The following is a 22416-nucleotide window of genomic DNA, read 5'->3' as shown; positions in this document are numbered from 1 at the left end:
CTGGTCTTGAACTCCTGACCTCAGGTGATCCACCCACTTCGGCCTCCCAAAGTGCTGGGATTACAGGCGTGAGCCACCATGCCCGGCCAGCAAAGCAGGACTTTTAACACAGATTCAAAACATTAAAACATATACAGCAGAGGAGAGTGACCAGGGAGAAGGTTGGACATCTATGCACAGGAGCAAGGTCACAGGAGCTGCGGCTGGGGTAAGGTGTGGGATCTGTGTTGATCCACCATCTTTCAGTGAGGTCCTCTTAGCCAAACAGAAGGCCACCAGTAGGGCTAAGTGGGCATCCTGGGGCCCAGCTCTAACATATGCAAAAATCCTACACCGTGTTGCACTCCCGCCTTGTTCCTCTCACCCTCTATCCGGTCTTACCTAGTTCTCCCTCACTCACCTGGCTTCATCTCTACTTCACCTTGACACTGAAGTCTGACGACAAATTCAGTTTAACTAGCTGGATCCTCCATAGTTCTCTTGAGCACAGCTCAACATATGACTTTTTTTTTTTTGAGACAAGGTCTCGTCTTGTTGCCCAGGCTGGAGTGCAGTGGTGAGAACATGGCTTACTGCAGCCTCTACCTCCTGGGCTCAAGCAGTCCTTCTGCCTCAGCCTTCCAAGTAGCTGGGACTACAGATGCATGCCATCACATCTGACTAATTTGTTTAATTTATATTTTTTTTGTAGAGATGGGATTTCGTCATGTTGCTCTGGCTGGTCTGGAACTTTTTGGTTCAAGGAATTTTCTTGCCTCGGTCTCCCCAAGTGCTGGGATTACAGACACGAGCCACCACACCCGGCCTAAGCATGTGAGTTTTGGAAGCTGACCTTGGCCATCTGCCAGGTCTCAATTTACATTCATGACTATTAATCTTAAAAGGGCTGAGAAGGAAAAGGTCAGATTGGAAAGTAAAAATCTGCCCTCCCATTCATCAGGCTAGGAAGTCAGACAGGGATGAAATGTTAAAAAGAAAGAAACGATGTTTCTTCAAGCGACTCCTTGCAACTGGAAACGTGTCATAAGAATAGTCTTCTTTGAGTGACTTTACTTATTCTTCCTGGGGAACATTGTTTCCTAAAAATCACATCAGAAACGTTGCCGTTTGCCACTGGATCCCTGAGAATGAGACATCTCAGTTGTCTGGAAGATCCAGATCACTTTGGCACTGGGAAGCAGTCTCAACTTCCAACTCAGATACGGGGCTTCTGAATATGACATTCCACATTTGTTTCAATTCTGTAGTTTCCAGGGAGAAAAGACTCTGGGTCTACTCTAAAGTCGATTCCTAATGTTTATCCTTTTACGTATGGTCCCACTGTGCTTTGACCTTATCTTGGTACCATTCGTTTAAATTTAACCTAACCTCGGGGAAGGTGTGGCGGCTCTGCCTGTAGTCCTACCACTTCGGGAGGCCGAGGCGGTGGATCACTTGAGCCCAGCAGTTTGAGACCAATCTGGCCAACATGTCAAAATCCCGTCTTTACTAAAAATATCAAAAATTAGCCAAGTGTGATGGTGTATGCCTGCAGTCCCAGCTACTTGGGAGGCTGAGGCAGGAGAAACCTTTGGACTCAATTCTTACCCCGGTCTCCCTCTCCCCCTGGATTCTCAGGCCTTTGGCTTTGGACTGAGAGTTACACCATCTTCCCTGGTTCTGAGGCCTTTGGACTTGCATTGAGCCCTCAGGGGCCTGTCATTCGACTTCGCAGCCTCCATAAGCATGTGAGCAGTTCCCCTAATAATTTTCCTCTGCTGTGTCTCTCTGGAGAACACTAACTAATGCGCTCCTATAAATTCCCCAGGATATCATGAGATTTTTATGATGACAATAACCTGGGAGGCCGAGGTTACGGTGAGCTGAGATCAGGCCACTGTACTCCAGACTGGGCGACAGAACAAGACTTTGTCAAAAAACAAAACAAAACAAAACAAAAAACAGAAAACCTAAACTCCAAATTTTCCTGTAATTTTTTATTAGAATAAAATAAACTTACAAATGCATTTGGAAAGAACCGGTCCTTCTAGTAATATTCAGTCTTTCCATAAAGGACTTGGTATATTTAAGTCTTCTTTCACATCTCTTCATGGAGTTTGTCAGTTTTCTCCATTTGCTGGTTGCGGTGACCCCTAGGCATTTACATCTATTTTGTTACCATCGTGAATGCATTACTTTCCCCTTGCATTTTCTCACTGACTATGGCCGGTATATGGGCTCTCAAAACGGCACTGTGTTGCAGTTGCTGGGGTCTTCGGGGTGAGTAGGACCCAGTACCAACCCCCTTTCTGCAACAGTGCAGTTGCGTGGACTCCAGGCGCTTCCCTGTATCAGGCTCAGGGTCTGTGGGAGCTAAGGAGCTCTCCTGTGGCTAGAATCACAAGCATCCAGGGTGGGGATGTGGAGTGCTAGGGACCTGCTGCTTACCTTTTCCCCACAATGGAGAGTCCCTCCTGGCTCCCAGCCAGTCTCAGCAAGGCCATCTGCTTTACTTCCCGGCTGTTTTCTTTCCATGCCTCTATGGGTCTCCATTGATTTCTTGTGGAATTGCAGTGTTCTCTCTTAGAGACGTCACGCAGTGTGCCGTTATCTGCTTACTGGGTTGGTTGTTCTTTGTGGGGGAGGTAAGCGTTGGGCACTTCTAGTCAGCTATCTTGATGACTCTTCCTCCTTGGCTTCTTAGCATGTGAGATTCCTCTTGGTTTAAACCACTTTCGATGAACTATTCCATTACAAAAGCAAAAGGCATGTTAATTGATAGAGCTGTGGATAAAGAACGTTGAGGGGATAATATCAAAGACCTTGATTGGAGGAGTCATTATCCATATCAGAAGAGAAACAGAGCTGAGCAGAACTGAAACTCCTGGAGGGGCTTCAATCTCCACTGAGCAGGATGGAGAAAAAGGCCGAGACTGTTGATTGGGAGGACTGGTAGTGCTCCCAACTGCTAGGGGGTGAATGAGAGCAGCACCGTTACTGAAATCAGCCATTTCCCCGACTTGATCTGCCATGCCAGTACGTGCCGTATGTCAGGTTTCTTTATATGCTCCATTGTAATCTTATGGGACCACGATTGTATATGCAGTCCATCACCGACTGAAACGTCATTGTGCTGGACATGACTGTACTTGTGACAGTCAATTTTAGATAAGTTTACTGGGCTAAGAAACACCTAGCAACCTGGGAAAGCACTTGTGTTGGGCGTGTCTGGGAGGTTGTTTCCAGGAGAGCTTGGTGTGTGAGTCTGAGTGGACTCGGTAGAGAAGATTCACTCTCAGTGTGGGTGGGCACCGTCCGGTCAGCCAGGGGCCCCGAGAAAACAAAAATGGAGGAAAGCTGAGTGTTTCTGGTTCCTGGAGCTGGACAGTCATCTACTGCACTGAGCAACAGAATTCCAGGATCCCCCGCCTCCGGGATCCCCGCCTCTGGAATCAAGACGTACACAAGCCTCCCGCTCCCCCTGGATTCTCAGGCCTTTGGCCTTGGACTGAGAGTTACGCCATCTTCCCTGGTTCTGAGGCCTTTGGACTTGCACTGAGCCCTCAGGGGCCTGCCATGCGACTTCTCAGCCTCCATAATCACGTGAGCAGTTCCCCTAATAATTTTCCTCTGCTGTGTCTCTCTGGGTATCCTTTTGGTTCTGTCTCTCTGGAGAACACTAACTAATACGCTCCTACAAATTCTCCAGGATATCATGAGATTTTAATAATGACAGTAATTACTGCTTAACCGAGACCTGCAGAGGTAATAAACAGACTTCAGGATCCCCCGTTACATGCATGGTCAGTGGACGCTGGGCTACTTTGAGACTTGCTGGGCCGACTAAGTGTGGACCTATCCTGACTCCTCTTTTGAGAAGATGCTGGTGATGGAGTTTCAGAAATCATTTCTTTTGTGCCCCCAAAGCATATCCGAAACAATAGACTTTTTTTTTTTTTTGATGGAGTTTTGCTCTTATTGTCCAGGCATGATCTCGGCTCACTGCAACCTCTGCCTCCCGGGTTTAAGCAATTCTCCTGCCTCCGCCTCCTAGTAGCTGGGATTACAGGCATGCGCCACCATGCTTGGCTAATTTTTGTATTTTCTTAGTAGAGACAGGGTTTCTCCGTGTCGGTCAGGCTAGTCTCGAACTCCCAACCTCAGGCGATCTGCCCACCTCGGCCTCCCAAGTGCTGGGATTATAGGCGTGAGCCACTGTGCCTGGCCTAGACATTTTTCTGTGGGGAGAATACATTAATGTTTGCCATGACATTGTTCTTCCCTGAGCAGGGAGGAGGATGAAGGTGCATGACTGCAGTGCTGCCAGGAATGAGACTGCCAGGGATAAGTGGGGGTTTCCAAGGTGTGCAAAGGGCAGGGTCGGATCATTGCGGGATTTCAGACTCCTGGGAGGATTACGGAATGTCTCCTGTCCATCCCCTCATTGATGACTTGGGTTATGGAAGCACTAGGGGTGCACATGTCCTAGCCACCAACAGAGGCTTCCTGCTCACGGATGTGAGGTGGGAGATGCACCGAAATAAACACACAGCACTCACAGTGGACTCGAAGAGGCCACTCCTCCTCCAGAGCCCCCTCCCACGTGCCTATTCTAAGTAATTTCTAACCCTGTGATTATTCACAGAAAGAAGAAGAATAGAAGTTGCTGGCATTTGTAGTAACAGGATGAGAAAGTGCGAGACTTCCTGTTATGCGTGTGTGACAGCTGGTGATAAGTGGAGGGCCCTGCACAGGAAATCCGCTCAGCTTCTGCAATGGGGCCTGCCTGACACTTGGGCGCTCCTTCAGAATCCATGTTGACGGCAGGACAAAGGGGCGCCTGGACCATGGGTGATGTGGTAGAGAAGAGTTTGGAAGGGCCCCTGGCACCTTCTGCAGATGAGCCCTCCCAGAAGAGGGGAGACTTGGTGGAGATCTTAAATGGGGAAAAGGTAAAATTTGACGACGCGGGACTCTCCTTAATTCTTCAGAATGGCCTGGAGACCCTGCGAATGGAAAATGCGCTGACAGACGTCATCCTGTGTGTGGACATTCAGGAATTCTCCTGCCACCGCGTGGTGCTTGCCGCGGCCAGCAACTATTTCAGGTTAGCACGCCTAGGACTGGAGTCAAACTGGGTGCAAGGAAGTGGCAAGGAAGAGCTGTGTTAGTGTGAGAACCACTCTTAAATAGTTGGCCGCGATATTTATGGCTTACACATATATTAAGGCTTGTGTATTTACTTAAAATAGAAGAACGGACACAATCACACTTTAAATTTTTAGGATTCAGGCCACATTAAAAGAGAGACTGGCATCATTTAAAAAGCAACATTTATGTTTTATGGTAAACTTTCTGTGTATATTTCCTTGTTCCAAAGGATGGAAAATCCCTGAAGTCAGGGTTTTTTCCCCTTGGTCTGACTAATGTGTTGGAAGCATAGTGCTGTCTTCGTTAATCAACAGACATAGAGAAAAAGGATGTGGCCCTTCTCTTGAAGTTATCAAATGACTTGTTACAAATTAGGGGCTTCTGTGTGCGCAGGCAGAGTGCAGAAAGGGAAAGCAGTTACAACGATGCTTTAGATGCGAGCGGCCTCCAGCTGCAGTAAACTGGTGGTCTCACAGTGGGAAGACCCGGAGTCAGGAGACCCGGTTCCTTCTCAACAGTGAAACTCTAGACAAGGCACAAAGTGCTCTGAATGTCTGTTTCATCATCTGTAAGGTGAGGACAATGGTGATGACCTCTCAGGACTGTCATCATTAAATGAGAGCACGGAACGGGTCTTACCCAGTGTCTAGCCTATAGTAAGTAGATGCTCAATATATCTTCCTTGGAATTCTTTTCCTGATTCTGCTTGGTTCAGCTAAGAACGATTTATTGAGAGTTTCTCATGAGTACATCCCTGGAGTAGGAATTTTATAGTACCAGGAACCCAGTGAATACCCCTGGATCCAGTGTTCTCCATGTCAGCATGGACACAGGGGAAGCAGCCGCAAGGGTAATGTGGATAAGGAAGAAGGCATTTTGGGAACTTGAAATACCCTTACAATTCTTCTTAATGAGGTTCTTCTTAACTCTTGATTCTGGCTGAGGAAATTGAAAGCCATTAGCCTGTGAAAGTATTAGGGAAGGTGTTCTCTTTCTTTTTTTTCTTTTTTTTCCTGAGGTGCCTGGGGGAAAAACCTTTCTTTGTAACTCACAGGGCAGGATCGGCGGTGGTTGCAGGACTGATGAGGCTTCCCGTGCTGATAAGGCAATGGGACAGCTGGCTTTGGGAAAAGCAGTGGCTGCTATATGCCGGACAGACATAGTTACCTGATTTTGGTTTTATAACAGCATGATGAAGGTGGCTGATATCTCCTTTCACAAATGAGGACATGAAAGCTCAGCATTACATATCTAGTCACTGCTGGAGCAGGGATGGAGTACATTCTAGAAATCCTTTTTACTGCAATGTAAGCTGCCACCAGGTTTGGGGTTTCATTACACGGGAAGTGTGTAAAAGCTAAAGCGTCCACACAGCCATCAAAATGGGTTGATAGAAACACCTCACTTTCTCCACCAACCTCAATCACATGCTTTACATTGATAACGGCCCTTTAAGGAGTGAGTCAAGTGAGGTTAGTTCAATGCCCTGGGCACTCACATCTAGGTTTATTCTTTTGTGTTCCTCGCTATCGTGAAATGCACACCTGGTAGCAGTTTTGTGGGTTGGCCTGGCTGTGGACCAGGTCCGCTGGCTGTGTGGCCTTGAGTTCATCACTGGCCTTCTCTGGTCCTTGGTTTTCTCATTCTAAACGGGTATTTGGGCTCAGGTCCTTTTAGCCCTGCTGACCCAGGGTACTTAGGAGTCTCTGCCAGTCATCAGAGCAGGCGACAGCAATGAGAAGCTGGAGAACACGAGGGCGTAGTTATCTCCTGTGTATGCAGAGCCTCTCCCAAAACCGCCTGAGCATGAGAGGAAATTCCTTCAATTCTTCTCCTCAGAGCAGTGACTTTTGCTTCTTCTCTTGAGATTTCCAACATGACTTTCCTTCTACAATGAATACAGCCCTGGAGACAGGATTCTTTCTTCCGGTGCTACTATTAATATCAACTCCTGTTTGTGGAGCGCTTATGGTGGGCCAGGCCCTGTAGCTTCCGTATCACATACACTAGTCCACTCCATTCCCACAGCAACCCGGCAAGGCCGGGAGTCTTATCCCCATCTTACTAATGAGGAGCCAAAGGCCGGAGTGTCACGGTGAATCAAAAAGTAGCCAAGCTGGGGTTTAGACCTTGGGCTGACGTTAAATCTGGCGTGATCTCATTGCTTCTCCTGCTTTGTGTCTAAGGTTTCAAAAGGGGTTCTTCTTATGCTCAGGTTTACGAAGGTCAGGGAGTCTGCTCTATCTGGGAGGCTCTTTTCTTTTCTTTTCGAGATGGAGTTTCATTCTGTCACCAGGCTGGAGTGCAGTGACGCATTCTCGGCTCACTGCAACCACCGCCTCTGGGAGGCTTTTGACAGAGCTCTCTGTGCTTCGGAAGGCCTGGAAGCCGGTTGTAAAATCATGTCATTTTTTTCCCCTTTATTCATTGAGAAGATAAATACTTTCCACTAAAGGACCAAGCATAGTTTATTAAACACTTCCCCATTGACAGACATTTGGATTATTTCTAATCTACATTTTGCTGTGATAAACCACGTTGAAATGAATAACCTTAAATGTAAGTATTTTTCATGTGCATGTCCTGAAGAGGGTTTGCTGAGTCAAATATATCTTCAGTCTTAGGGTTATTGCATCTTCTCCTTGATAGGGGTTGAATCATGTTGCATTCCCACGGCCTTACCAAAAAAGGGCGTCATCCAACTGCTGAATTTTTACCAATCTGATAAACGAGAAAGAATATCTCAATTTAGCTTGAATTTGCATTTTTCTTATTTTTAAGGAGATCAAACGTCTCTTCACATGTTTAAGGGTCAGCTGCAGTTCTTTTTTTGTGAGCTGTCTCTTCATTGCCTTTCCATTTTTCATGTATATTTTTTATTACAGATATGCAAATAGTAAGCAAAGAGTTAAATAGTATTTAAAGGCTTATGATGAAAAACAAAAATTCCTTTTTCCTCCTCCACCCTGTCTCATGCACCAAAGGCTACCATTTTCTTTGAGACAAAGTCTTGCTCTGTCCCCCAGGCTGGAGTGCAGTGGTGCAATCTTGACTCACTGCAATCTTCACCTCTCAGGCTCAAGAGATTCTTCTGCCTCAGCCTCCTGAGTATCTGGGATCACAGGCGTGTGCCACCATGTCTGGCTAAGTTTTTTTTTTTTTTTTTTTTTAGTAGAGATGGGGTTTCACTATGGTAGTCAGACTGGTCTCGAACTCCTGACCTCATGATTCTCCTGCCTTGGCCTCCCAAAGTGCTGGAATTACAGGTGTGAGCCACTGCGCCCAGCAAGGCTGCCATTTTCAACTTCTATTTGTTTCTTCTGGCATCAGCTCTACATTTCTACAAAATACGCTGATACTGCTCTTTCTTGATTTTTCCGTGTTAGACATCATTTATTGATTTCAGATGAGGATTTAGCATCTCTACCTAATCCTCTTACCATATGCTTTCCTTCCATGTAGTCTGTCAACATAACGTTACCACAACACGCGTTTCCATGATCATATTCATGAAAACGTTGTTCTCTGTTGAGCCCAATTGCTCAATGACGACATTTCCTTTCCCGTAAATCTTTTTGTCTTTCCTGAAGTTTTTAATTCACTCAAATGAAAAATCTGCTTTGTCTTTGGGGTGTCTTTTGTTCACAGAAATCTTTTATGTGGTCCAGTGCTTCAAAGAATCTGCCAGTTCCATTTTCCTCGGGATCTTCCACCCTTGCACCATCTGACATGTGTTCTCCGGATTTGCAGGCTGGCCAGGACTCAGCTACTTCTCCATCATCCCTGTGGCTGTCTGCTATGTTGAATAGAGCCTTCTCCCATCAACCCCTGCCTTCTTTTCTGGCTTACCCTCTTATCCTGATAAGCACATTCTCCAATAATTTCCTAGGAATCGGTGCACGGGAAGTAAATTTTTAAGGCCTTGCAAATTTTTAGATTTTTTTTTTTTTTGAGACAGGGTCTCACTCTGTTGCCCGTGCTGGAGTATAGTATCTTGATCATGGCTCACTGCAGCGAGGAAGTGAGCCACCCCCCACCCTGCCCCTCGAGTAGCTGGGACCAAGGCATGTACCACCACGCCTGGCTAATTTTTGTATTTTTTTTAGTAGAGACTCGGTTTCACTATGTTGGCCAGGCTGGTCTCGAACTCCTGACCTCAGGTGATCCACCTACCTCAGCCTCCCAAAGTGCTGGGATTAAAGGCATGAGTCACCCTGCCCAGCTTTTTTTTTTTTCAAACATTTAAATCATTTTGATATTTCTCAGTGATGTGCCTTGGAGGGGTGTGTGTGTGTGTGTGTGTGTGTGTGTGTGTGTTTGTGTGTATGTGTGTATGTTTGTGTGTGTATGCGTATGTGTGTATGTTTGTGCCTGCATATGTGTATATGTGTGTATGTTTGTGCATGTGTGTGTATGTGTACATGTGTGTATGTGTGTGTGTGTTTTACTCCAACCATTATGCTATGCGTTTGATGAAATCTTTTAATCTGGAGAGTCACAGCCTTTAGTTCTAAACATTTCCTCATATTACTCCCTGGTAATGACATAGTCACTTTTTCCTTGTTCTCTATTTCTGGATCACTTACTCATACATGTGGCCTTCTAGAACAGTCCTCCAGCCTTCTCATCTTCTCTCTCCTGTTGTGCATCCTCTTATCTTTCTGTTTTACTTTCTGGAGGGTTTTTCTCAATTTTATCTTCCAACCTGTTGAGAATCTCAGTTTCTGATTTCCAAGCGTTTTTTTCTTATTTTATTTGTGAAGCTTCATTTTTATAACATCCTGTTCTTATTTCGTGTAGGTCATATTTTTGCTTGATCTCTTTGAGGTTTATATTTTTAAAAAACTCTCTTCTGCTTTCGTTTGCTTGTTTTTGTTTGTTTCCACTGTATTATTTTTTTCTTTGTTTTAGTCTCTTTTATTTTATGTTATTTATTTATTTATTTCCTGGAGACAAGGTCTACCTATGTTGCCCAGATGATCTCAAACTCCTGGGCTCAAGGGATCCTCCTGACTCGGCCTCCCAAAGTGCTAGGATGACAGGCATGAGCCACCATACCTGGCGTCTGTCTTTTATTTTACAGGCTATCCTTAAATATCTGGTAGTCTTTAGGTAGGTTTCATATGTAAGAGTCAAGCACTAAAGAGCCAAATGGTTTCTGGGGTGGGGTGAGGTGAAGGCTTTGCAATGGGGTCATTGGATATTGAGCTCACTCTGTTACTGGAAATTCACAGATGCCTGTATTTTCAGGTCTTTGCCTTGGTACCTTTCAGTATTTCCTTGGGTCTTACTTTCTTCTTGTTCTCTTGTGTGTGATAGCCCCTGATTTTTGCAAAGACCTACTTCCTTAAATAACAAGGAAAATGCAGAGGAAGTTTTTGGAAATAGCTATTGTTACCCAGTGACAATTCAGTGTTTCGTTAGTTAGAGAGACAATGAAACCAATGCCCTGTGTCATTTTTTATATGAGGGAGAAAACCTGTTTGGCCACTGGTCATCCTACTGGCTCTGCCACAAACTGCCTCAATCTCCAACCACACACACAGAAAAAGCAGTTTCAAGCATGTATCTGTGGTGTCAGAGGACTGTGAAGTGGGACTCTGTCAACCTAGAAATGTCACAATGGTGGCTGTAAACAGGGGGTCTATATTAGTAACTCAGAGAATGCATTTCCCTTTGGGAGCTCATTTAAAAGTCTTGAGTAGAATGAGGAGGTTAGGAAAAATGTAGAGCTGACACTGAGAAAAGGATGAGGGTTAATAAATCTTAAAGAGTCATCCAAAACATATGTTTAAATGTCAAACAGCCAATGTCAAAGTATTCAAATATTTTCACAGCAGAAAAATTGGGGAAAGCATCAATTTAGCATTCATTATATATATACACACATACACACACATATATACACATATATGTATAATGTGTTAAATGTTATATATATGTATATGTGTATATATGTGTGTGTGTGTGTGTGTGTGTATATATATATATATATATATTTTTTTTTTTTGAGATGGAGTCTTGCTTTGTTGCCCAGGCTGGAGTGCAATGGTGTGATCTCAGCTTACTGCAACCTTACCTCCAAGGTTAAAGCAATTCTCCAGAGTAACTACTACAATTACAGGTGTGTGCCACCATGCCTAGCTAATTTTTGGATTTTCAGTAGAGACAGGGTTTTATCATGTTGGTCAGGTTGGTCTTGAACTCCTGACCTCATGATCTGCCTGCCTCGGCCTCCTAAAGTGCTGGGATTACAGGCATGATCCACTGTGCCTGGCCCGTAATATATTTTCAGATTTTGTAAGACTTCTCATGTTTCTTAGAAGTCTACTAAGAAAATGCCCTTTGCGTAATGCCTTTAGGCATGTGCCCAGATCGAAGTCATTGGAGGAGACTGTGCATACTACACACCGAACTCTGCTTCCCAACGGATCTCCATCTAAACCACTGGTTCTCACCATTTGGGGGGCCCAACTTGCTGTAAGATGTGGTACACTCTATAAGTGACAGTGACCTGTGAGGGCAGCCATGCTGATTCCCAGGGCTAGCAGAGGGAGGGGAGTCATAGTGATGAGGGGAGGGGTATCAGGCTTTTCTCTGTCCTGTCTCATGGGCCCTTCCTACATGCATAGAAAAGCTTCCAGGCGAGGCTGAACCAACAGCAGGCTTCTTTGTTGATGCTGGTGCCTGGAAACCTTGTCTGGACTCTTACCCTTGTCTTGTACCCCTTGAGGTTCCTTGAGGCTATACTGAGGGGACTTTGCCCACCAGCTACAAAAATCAACATGAGGCCAGGACCAGGAAGTGTATTGTGAGCACAAACTGTGCACTTGTTAATAATTATTACATATTAACCAGTTACTAAGTGGCAGAAAGTGGGGCAAGAGACTACTCTTAATCCATGTATAGATGTTATAATCCTGAGATTTTTCTCCACAATGGGGTAAGATGTCAGAAAAGAGCCAGCAAGTCCAGGTAATAGAATAAAAATGCCAAGAACATATACACCATGGAATACTATGCAGCCGTACAAAGGAATAAGATCATGTCCTTTGCAGGGACATGGATGAAGCTGGAAACCATAATTCTCAGCAAACTAACACAGGAACAGAAAACCAAACACCACATGTTCTCACTCATAAGTGGGAGTTGAACAATGAGAACACATGGACACAGGGAGGGGAACATCACACTCTGTGGACTGTCGAGGGGTGGGGGTCAAGGGGAGGAAGAGCATTAGGAGAAATACCTAATGCATGTGGGGCTTTAAACCTAGATGACAGGTTGACAGGTGCAGCAGACCACCACGGCACATGTATACGTACGTACAAACCTGTACATTCTGCACGTGTATTCTGGAACTTAAAATAAAATAAAAAAATTAAAACAAAAAGTGCCAAAGAAACAAAAAGGAGTTAAGGCCATGTAGGTCTGGATTGGAATCTGGCGAAGAGCAAATGCATTGAGGATTGCTGCTGCTGCAGTGGGTACACTGTGAACTCAGGTGAAGCTGATGACTCTAACACCAGGCTCAGGCCCTGCATTTTCCACCTTTAATGGTTTCCAATATTGTGGATCAGAACCAATATGATGGTGAGTATTTCAGTATTACATGTCTATAATCCCTTACCTGCAGTTCCAGAATTCCCAAAGTGCTGATAAATGAAAAGTTCTTCATAAGTTATTTCATGGCCAAATCCAATTTGAATGGCACTCATCAGGTCGGGACACCTGTCCTGAACTGAGGTGAAGCTACTTACAGAGTACAGAGTCTTTTTTTTTGAGACGGAGTTTCGCTGGTTACCCAGGCTGGAGTGCAATGGTGCGATCTCGGCTCACCGCAACCTCCGCCTCCTGGGTTCAGGCAATTCTCCAGCCTCAGCCTCCTGAGTAGCTGGGATTACAGGCACGCGCCACCATGCCCAGCTGATTTTTTGTATTTTTAGTAGAGACGGGGTTTCACCATGTTGACTAGGATGGTCTCCATCTCTTGACCTCGTGATCCCCTCGCCTTGGCCTCCCAAAGTGCTGGGATTACAGGCTTGAGTCACCGCGCCTGGCCCCGAGTCTTTATTTATTCCACTTAGGGCTACTATTCATGTTCTCACTGCTGAAGTACTAATGCATTCAAGAGTGCTGGAGGTGCTACAGAATGTTTAAGATACGATAATATCCAAAGAATTCGGAATCCCAAAGCACATACGGGCTACCAGATTTTTGGGTAAGGGATCATGGGACTTTGCGATAATTTTAACGGTTTTCATTTTGATGTTATTTGTCTGTTTCCACACATGCATATCTTTCCATACTTGGGAACACAGTTTACATGCAATTTTGCATCTTGCTTTGCTCCCTTTTTTCATTACGATATTTTTCCAGTGGTGCTCCAGACTTTTCTTAATTGCTGTTTATTATATTGCTACCAGTTTCAACAGTGGCATACCATGAACATCATCGTCTCACTGTGGACATTTAGGTTGCTTCCAGTACTTTGCTGTTATAAGTGACGTGGTCATCTTTGTATGAAGCATTTTTCTCAGTTTGGAATATGGATGCCAACACGTTTTCAGGCGCTTTGCTGGATTCTTTTTATTTCATTCAGTCTTCGTAATATCAAGTAGATAGCAAGGTGTCCATTTCATCTTTGGGGGAACTCACTTTAATGGGAAGAATCATTTTCCATGGTCTCTAAACTCAAAACAGGCCTCTTCGTAGGGAATAAAAATGTGGCTAACAAGGCGTTTCCTATGACCCCTAAGCTCCCCAAGACCCTTCTGCTAGTGTAGGCTACATAAGCTGAAAATGAGGAGGAAATGTAAGTCAGAGTCTCCATGCGCTCGTACACACATACACAGGCAGGATACTGTTTGAACGTTCATTCCAATTTATGTCCAGGGGCTGAGCTGACAGACCCCTGTGGCAGCATGGACCGGCATGCCTTAGGACATCGGTCTGGATCGAAGGGTTAAAAAAGAAATAAGGAAGCAGGGTCAGGGTGTGCAAGGCAAAAAGACAGTGTGCTCTGAAAATACAGGGCCTCAGGAACCTATGGGACATCACTGTGGCGAAAACCAGAAAACTGCTTGGTACCGCAGAAACAATTTATGGCACAGGGAGCGGTGGCTCATGCCTGTAATCCCAGCACTTTGGGAGGCCGAGGTGGGTGGATCACCTGAGGTCAGGAGTTCAACACCAGCCTGGCCAACATGGTGAAACCCCGTCTCTACCAAAAGATACAAAAATTGGCTGGGCGTGGTGGTAAGCGCCTGTAGTCCCAGCTCCTTGGGAGGCTGAGGCAGGAGAATGTCTTGAACCTGGGAAGTAGAGGTTGCAGTGAGCTAAGATTGTGCCACTGCACTCCAGCCTAGGTGACAGAGTGAAACTCTGTCTCAATAAAAAATAAAATAAAAGAAAAGAAAGAAAGAGAGAAAAAACTTCCAGCACTGAGATTTAAGTCCAGATTCTGCCAGTTACTGGCTCTGTAAATCTTGGAGGAATTGCTTGGCTTCTCTGAGGCTCAACACCAACATCTACAATAGAGTGAGGTGAACAGTATGTCCACTGGTCCCAGCGAGTTGTGAAATGCGCATAGGAAAATGGATTCATTTATTGATTTGTTTGCCTCAACACTTTATGCATAAATCAGATTTCTTAGTTCTGAGAAACATAAGTAAACTCCGGCTTATTTGAGAAGAGAAATTTATGTAAATGATAGTAGGAACTCACAAAATCCCCGCAGAAGTTTGGAGAACCAAACCCAGAAGGCTAACAGGTGCAAGGGAGGCCAGACAGGGGCCAGGACTGCAGCCCGAAGCCACCCAGGACGCATGTGGGGAGGACTTCCTGCTGCTGTGCAATGCTGGGGCCACAGCTGCACAGATGCAGCCACAGGCACTGCTGCAGAGGCTGTCTCTGGAGGCTGGAGGCTGCTGCTGCTTGTCCCGCCTCCACCCAAGCAGGCTCTCCTCCATCCGGTCTTCTGGTATCACTGGCCTCTAATTCAAAACTATTTGCTAGGCCTGCAATAGGTGCAGAACAGATGTTAACGTATCATGAAAACTACCCAGTTATGAGGGAATTCCATGACCCTTGTCACATAGGCATCAGAGATATGGATCCTGAGACCCAACTAGGCAAGAAGGTTGGCGCTTTCACTCCTGCTCCCAGCAAGACTTTGAGTGGCCCTGGATACACTCCTCGATGCTTTCTGTGGTCTGGCACAGAGAGCACAGAGGGGATGTGTGGCGTGAAGGCATCATCCGGCATGGCCGGACTAAAACTAGGTTGAAAATGGAAGCCCTGCAAAGGCAGTGACCACCTGATTGTTCTCCTTGGTGCCATTGTAATGGCTGGCATTCAGCAGACACCCTGTAAACGGTTGAAGTGAATGAAAACTTGGATCCCGTCTCTGATGAAGCATCCTGGCCGGAGCAGGAAGGCCTCACAGAGCTGGGCGGGAAGCTGTTGTGCAACTTCAGAAAAGGGGAAAGAAAGATGATAAAATGTGGGTATCACAGGAAAAACGGGAAGGAGCAGTTACAAAACCCAAAATGCCTCAGAATATTATGGATTCAACAGGCTGCTCATGTGGCCACCTGCATATAGATGTGCCATGCATACACCGTGACTCTTGCAGTCCTTTTTCTTTTGCACTGGGAGTGGGGAGGGGGTTCTGCACCAGGGCAGAAGTGCAATCAGGTCCTTTGATTTTTCAAGGAATTGTCTCTGTCACCCTTACCCCTGGTGTGTACAGCATGGGGATCTTCTTTCAATCAAGATTCAAAGATCTATTTTTTAATTTTAAATGACCTTCTATGGAGCTCCCAACAAAACAGAGAAATATTTTCATCACTCATAGCTCAAGTTGTGAGCTTCATCCCTGCCTCAAATCCATGGATATGCAACTGTCCCTCCGTGAAAATGTTTTTTCAGGACAAGATTGCAACATGGTAAGCACCAGACAGTCCACGAGGAGAGCTGGCCACCTGCAGAGCATTCGTGTTTTTGGTAAAACATCCATTTGCGCTGCTGCATCTCCCTTTATCCGTGAGCATTCTTTTGGTTTCAAGGGATAGGAAATCAAGTCAATCTGCTTAGGCAAAGAGAAAAGTATTGGGTCACATTACCAAATCACAGGAAGGGCTGGGATGCAGCCGAGCCCAGGGAGGAGAGGACCCAGACCCTGGCATGCCGTCGAGGTGCTCTTTCCCCACCTCTCACTTGACTTCTCTCTTAGGTTGGATTTCTCAGGTTGGCTTCTGCAACACTGTTGAGGGTTTGCCTGTTGGGGGCTGTGAGATTCCTAGCCTTGGCTCTAGAGGGAAAACGAGGGACTTCCTCTACGTGGCTTGAAAAGCCCCCTAAGAAAGACTCTGATTGGCTCAACTCCATTCAGTTACCCAATCCTACGCCAATCACTGTGCCAGGGAGGTGGGGCACAATGATCAGCCCAGCCTAGGTTTGAAGTCCACCCTTGGCCAGAGAGCTGTGCGCGTGGGCGCGCGTGTGCATGCGTGACAGAGAGAGAGAGACAGAAGACAGAGAGAGAGAGAGAGAGACAGAAGACAGAGAGAGAGAGAGAGAGACAGACAGAGGACAGCAGGGCAGAGAGGTCTGTAATGACGTGGGAGCTCCTGCCTGAACCACATGATTTGAGTGGGGCCTGGGTGGGGAGATTTCTGGTAATAGGCTGATTTACTCAGCTTCAGGGCTTTTTCCTGTGTTATACTTCCATCACTTTATCCCAGAGCCATTAGTAGTAAAGTAGTAAAGTCTTGTTACACTTTTATTTTGAGATGGTCTCACTCTGTTACCCAGGCTGGAGTATAGTGGCGTGATCATGGCTCACTACAGCCTTGACCTCCCAGGCTCAAGTGATCCTTGAAAGCTGGTCTACTAAAGAGGGATAACACACACTGCTTTACTTTCTTATCAGCCAGTTTGTTGTACTTTCGCCTTCGCGTTGGCCGTCAGGAAGCTCCGTGCACTAATTTTCCTTAGCCTGGGTTTCAGTGACATATTCTCCTTCGGCTTTAATTTCTTAATTCTTGTCTTCTTATTTTCATTGTTACTGTTTTGTGTTTTATGATACCTCTGTGTCTTTTGTATAAGCCTTCTTAAATTCCTCTTCTTCTTTTTTTTTTGACGGTGTTTCGCTCTTGTTACTCAGGCTGGAGTGCAATGTCGCGATCTCGGCTCACCGCAATCTCTGCTTCCTGGGTTCAGGCAATTCTCCTGCCTCAACCTCCTGAGTAGCTGTGATTACAGGCACGCGCCACCATGCCCAGCTAATTTTTTGTATTTTTAGTAGAGACGGGGTTTCACCATGTTGACCAGGATGGTCTCGATCTCTTGACCTCGTGATCCACCCGCCTCGGCCACCTTCTTAAATTCTTTTGGTGAGGCCATCTCCATATAAAGATAAGTCTCCTTTGCTGTGAATGAGTATCATTTAGGCAACCTACCTGCCCTCTGCCAGCTGTAAAGGCCAGCATTCTTTTATTGTATTCAACTTCTGTGGAAAACTTAAAGGCCACAATAATTACAAGAGTGCTGATACTGCTATGGCTTTAGAATACAATTAAACCAAACTAACAGGCTGCATCGCCGCCCTTTTTGAGGAAACTCTCTGGGATCTATAGTAAATAATAGACACTCTGCAGGTTTGTGCATAATGATTCAGGTCCAGCGTCAAGTGAGACCTTATTGGATTGAAAAGATTACATGTCTTGTAGAGTAAGCTCAGGTTTTCAGAGGGCTGAGTGCAAGGGTGTTTTGGTGTTGGGGGAATTATGGGAGGGGCAGAGGCCCAGTGGATAATTCCTGGAAGGTGGAATTTTATTGTGTTTTTGTGTATAGTGTGCACAATACAAAATATAGAACAGAAGAGAACAGAGATTAGGGAAAGTTAGGAAAGTGTCAGGTGACTAACGGTGTCTTTAAAACTTGGGACAGCAGGCTGGGTTGGCAGATGGTATCTGTCTCATTTGCAGGTGGGCCTAGAGTTGGAGGGGCAGAGAATTGCGAGTAAATGCTATGAAAATCTTCATTCTTCCCATGCTCCTCCAGTGTGCCACCGATGATTAGCAGGCCTGCAGTTAAGAAACACTCTGTAGTATTCTCTCTCTTTTTTTTTTTTTGAGATGGAGTCTCACTTGTTGCCCAGGCTGGAGTGCAGTGGCATGATCTTGGCTCATTGCAACCTCCATCTCCTGGGTTCAAGTGATTCTCCTGCCTCAGCCTCCTGAGTAGCTGGGATTTCAGGCTACCACACCCAGCTAGTTTTTGTATTTTTAGTAGAGATGTGGGTTTTGCCATGTTGGCCAGGCTGGTCTTGAACTCCTGACCTCAGGTGATCCGCCCGCCTTGGCCTCCAAAAATGCTAGGATTACAGGTGTGAGCCACCATGCCCGGCCAGTATTATCTCTCTTAAAGTGCAAATACCTGGAGGTTAAGGAATGTAAAATATTTAACTTTTGGAACCATATTGCTGAGTGGACTTAGTGAATGTCGTCCGTTCATCTGTCCGTCCATCCATCCATCCATCCATCCATTCATGTATCCATCCATCCATCCATCCATCCATGTATCCGTCCATCCATCCATCCATCCATTCATGTATCCATCCATTCATCCATCCATCCATCCATTCATGTATCCATCCATCCATCCATCCATGTATCCATCCATCCATCCATCCATCCATCCATCCATCCATCCATTCATGTATCCATCCATTCATCCATCCATCCATCCATCCATCCATCCATTCATATAGCCATCCATCCATCCATCCATCCATCCATCCATCCATGTATCCAACCATTTGACACAAATTTATTAAGTGCCTACTCTGTGGCAGACATAGGGTTTACAAAGATGAATGAATTATGGTTCCTGCTTGACCTGGAAGTCACAATCTAGTTAGGGGAGAGAGACAAGTAAATTGATGTTTACCAAGCAGGGTGATAAGTGCGATGATTGGTGGAGCTCTGCACAGGGGCTCTGGGAGGTTCACTATATGGGAGCTATGGGAGCTTACAGAAGGGCGTTAAATCAGACTAGAGGAAGAGCAGTCTGAGAAAGCTTCCTGGCAGAGGTGATAGCTGAACAGAGTTATGAAGGATGAGTAGACATTGGCCAGAAGCGGCCAGAGGGGAGAAAGGAAAAGAGAGGAGCATTCCAGGCAAAGACAAACACACCTGGGAAGGCGCCACATGGTGTAACTACAGGTAGAAGAGTAGGTTGAAGTAAAGTGGGCCAATAAGGCTGAGAGATGGGCGTGGTCCGACCAGGAAAGTCTTTGCTGGGTGAGGCTGAGGCGTTTGAAGCACATCTTATGGATCGTGGGAAGCCATGGGAGAGTTTTTGTTTGTTTGTTTTGTTTTGTTTTTTGCTCTGTTGCTTAGGCTGGAGTGCAGTGGCACGATCTTGGCTTGCTGCAACCTCTGGCTCCTGGGTTCAAGTGATTCTCCTGCCTCAGCCTCTTGAATAGCTGGGATTTCAGGCCCACACCACCACACCCTGCTAATTTTTGTATTTTTAACGGAGACGTGTTTTTACCACGGTTGCGAACTCCTGACCTTGTGATCTGCCTGTCTCGGCCTCCCCAAAGTGCTGGGATTACAGGCATGAGCCACCGAGCCTGGCCAGAGGAGTCTTTAAGCAGGAAAGAGATGTGATCTAAGATCTCCAGGAAAATAATCCTTTGCACTGTGGGTATGGAGGGTCCCTTCAATCTAGGCAGAGCCTCAGGTAAGTTGCAAGAAATTGCAGTGAGAGGAGATGAGTTTCGGAATGAAGGTGTAGGCAGTGTCGTTGGGGAGAAGGCCCCCAGCAACATTCAGAGTCCTTCTGCTGGCCCTCAGGGCAGCCAGACTACAGAGAGCATCAGGGAGAGGCAGCACTGCCCAGCAGGGAAGGTAGGGGAAGTGAGGTCAGGAGGGCTGGAACCTGCCGAGGGCCAGCTCTGAGCCTCAGGACTCTTTCTCTTCCACAAAAGAGAAAGTGGTGTCATCTTAACCCTTTGCTTCCCAGGCTATCCCGTTTTAGAGCAAAGCTCAGAAACAAAACAACTCAAATTCAGAACTTGCGATTTTTGAACACCTTGGAGATACACACCACAGCTATTGTTAAAATATGTTCCCCTCTCTTATCCACGTCGCTGACAGAGACCACTGCTGGCTTTTAGGGTGCCTTCGTTTGATTTTTATTTTTTGTTTTTGTTGTTTTGTGTTTTTTAAGAGTCTTGCTGTGTTGCCCAGGCTGGACTTGAACTCCTGGCCTCAAGTGATCCTCCTGCCTTGGCCTCCCAAGTAGCTGGGACTACAGGCATGTGCCACCACACCCAGCTTCTTCCTTTGGATTTAAATAAGTTACCTGGGAGGACCGATTAGAAATGGCGGCTCCTTTCTCAAGGACTGTTGCAGTGGAGATGGGGTTTCACCATCTCATTTTCAGTAGAGATGGGGTTTCACTGTGTTGGTAAGTGTAGGGGGCACTGGATTTGAGCTCAAGTCAAGCCCGGCCCGTGTACCCTGCGTGTAGCCCAACTGTGGCAGCGTCTCCTTCCCGTCTAGACTCATAACTGCTCCCCATCTCTAGGTGGAGGAGCTCCTGACTTCCTTCCCTTTCCCTTTGGATTCTGTGTCATGAAAGCCCAAGAGACAGACCTGGCAATCCAGATTCCTCTGTGGCAGCTGGCAGAGGCAGCAGCCTAGAACACAATGCCATCATCTTTGTCCTGTCACAAGGGATGACTTTTATGACTGGAGGAGACTTAGCGTTTGAAAGCCTTGGGGTTAAGATTGGCACCAGTGCCAACTTGCAAGTTTCTGAGTGGTTAGAACCAGGGAATGCTCAGAAAAAAATCTTTAAGCAGAGGCTGATTCATAACTTCTGGACAATGACATAGGGAAGCCATAGAGTCCTGGAGGTGGGCCTGGAAAGTGTTTGGGAAAAGGGGGTGATGTGGAGCCTCCAGGCAACAGCCTGGTCAGGACATGGCAGTGGACAGTGAGCGCAAATGTGGACCCTGCTCCCGGTCCAGAGGGGAAGTGAGAACCTGAGCCAACCTCGCTGGGCTGTGAGGGAAGTGGTATTTCGTTAGGGGAAGCCAGGTTTCATCTGGCTTCGGCAGGAGGTGGAAGATGCGTAAAAGCAAAAGCAAACGAAGGTAAAGAGTAACCACCATGTTTTGTAAGTTAAACTCTCAGCACTGCAGCCTGGGCAACAGAGTGAGACCCTGTCTGAAAAAAAAAAAAAAAGACTCAATAAAGTGTAGAGAGGTCCTGTCTGCAGCCAGGGGTGCTGATGGGAACAAGGGCATGTGCTGGAGACTGTCCATGGCTGACTGCAGCTGCTCTTAGGAAGGAGAAGAGACTACACAGTCCAGACTGTCAAGGCCTTGGATACTAGTGTTAAGAGTGCTTAAAACTTTTTTTTTTTTTGAGACAGAGTCTCCCTCTGTCGCCCAGGCTGGAGAGCGGTGATGCAGTCTTGGCTCACTGGAACCTCCGCCTCCCAGGTTCAAGCGATTCTCCTGCCTCAGCCTCCCGAGTAGCTGGGACTGTAGGTGTGCACCACCATGTTCAGCTAATTTTTGTATTTTCAGTAGAGATGGGTTTTCACCATGTTGGCCAGGTGTTGGTCTTGAGCTCCTGACCTCAAGTGATCCACCCGCCTTGGCCTCCCCAAGTGCTGGGATTACAGGCGTGAGCCACCACGCCCAGCCGAGAGTACCTAACACTTTCTTTTTCTGACCACTTTTAATTAATCTTTGGCATTTGGGCCCATTCACTGGTCAGGGTTTCTTTTGTCCAATCATATCCCGCTGCCCTGCAAGTGGCAGACGTTTAGTTCAAACTGGTCCAAGCACAAGGGGGAAAAGAATAATGTATTTGCTCATGGAATTTAAAAATGTCTATGGGTAATGGTTCTAGGTATAGTTGGGTCCTTGTGCCCAAATGAATGTTACCATGTCTCAGTTTCTCTCTCCTTCTTAGTTCCTCTTTCTTCTGTGTGAGTTTCTCTCTTAGGGAATGTCTTCACACGTGGGCCAAGCAGGTAGCCAGCATGTCCAAACTTTCATTTCCACCAGCCCAGCAGTTCTAGTGGGAAGACAGCTTCTCTTTCTCAGTAATTCCAAGGAAAGTTTGGAATTGGTTCCAACTGAATTGGCTTCTTTCTCTTCCCATACCTGAACTAATCACTGTGGTTTGGGGGACATAATATATGACTTGGACGGTGCTCACCACTGGTGTAAGAGGTGGGGCTGGCTTCGCCCAT

General features: G+C 46.2%; 1 protein-coding gene and 1 long non-coding RNA gene across 4 annotated transcripts in view; one reads left to right on the top strand and one right to left on the bottom strand.

Moving 5' to 3' along the window:
- LOC118147844 (uncharacterized) overlaps positions 1-22416 on the bottom strand; it is a 148755-nt gene that overhangs the window by 38790 nt on the left and 87549 nt on the right. The window lies entirely within an intron of this gene.
- KLHL6 (kelch like family member 6) overlaps positions 4741-22416 on the top strand; it is a 66057-nt gene continuing 48381 nt past the window's right edge. Inside the window, exon 1 of one of the 2 annotated variants that reach the window (XM_078350247.1) lies at positions 4741-5086. In XM_078350247.1, coding sequence (XP_078206373.1) covers positions 4794-5086 — 293 coding nt within the window. In that variant the 5' untranslated portion in view covers positions 4741-4793. Of the gene's footprint in view, positions 5087-16592; positions 21065-22416 lie in introns of those variants that run through there. The other variant, XM_035275071.3, reaches the window with a different exon arrangement.

The sequence above is a fragment of the Callithrix jacchus genome, chromosome 15, assembly GCF_049354715.1.
Source record: "Callithrix jacchus isolate 240 chromosome 15, calJac240_pri, whole genome shotgun sequence".
NCBI classification, from domain to species: domain Eukaryota; kingdom Metazoa; phylum Chordata; class Mammalia; order Primates; family Cebidae; genus Callithrix; species Callithrix jacchus.
The sequence above is the reverse complement of the archived record's forward strand: the minus strand, read 5'-3'. Positions and strand labels throughout refer to the sequence as shown.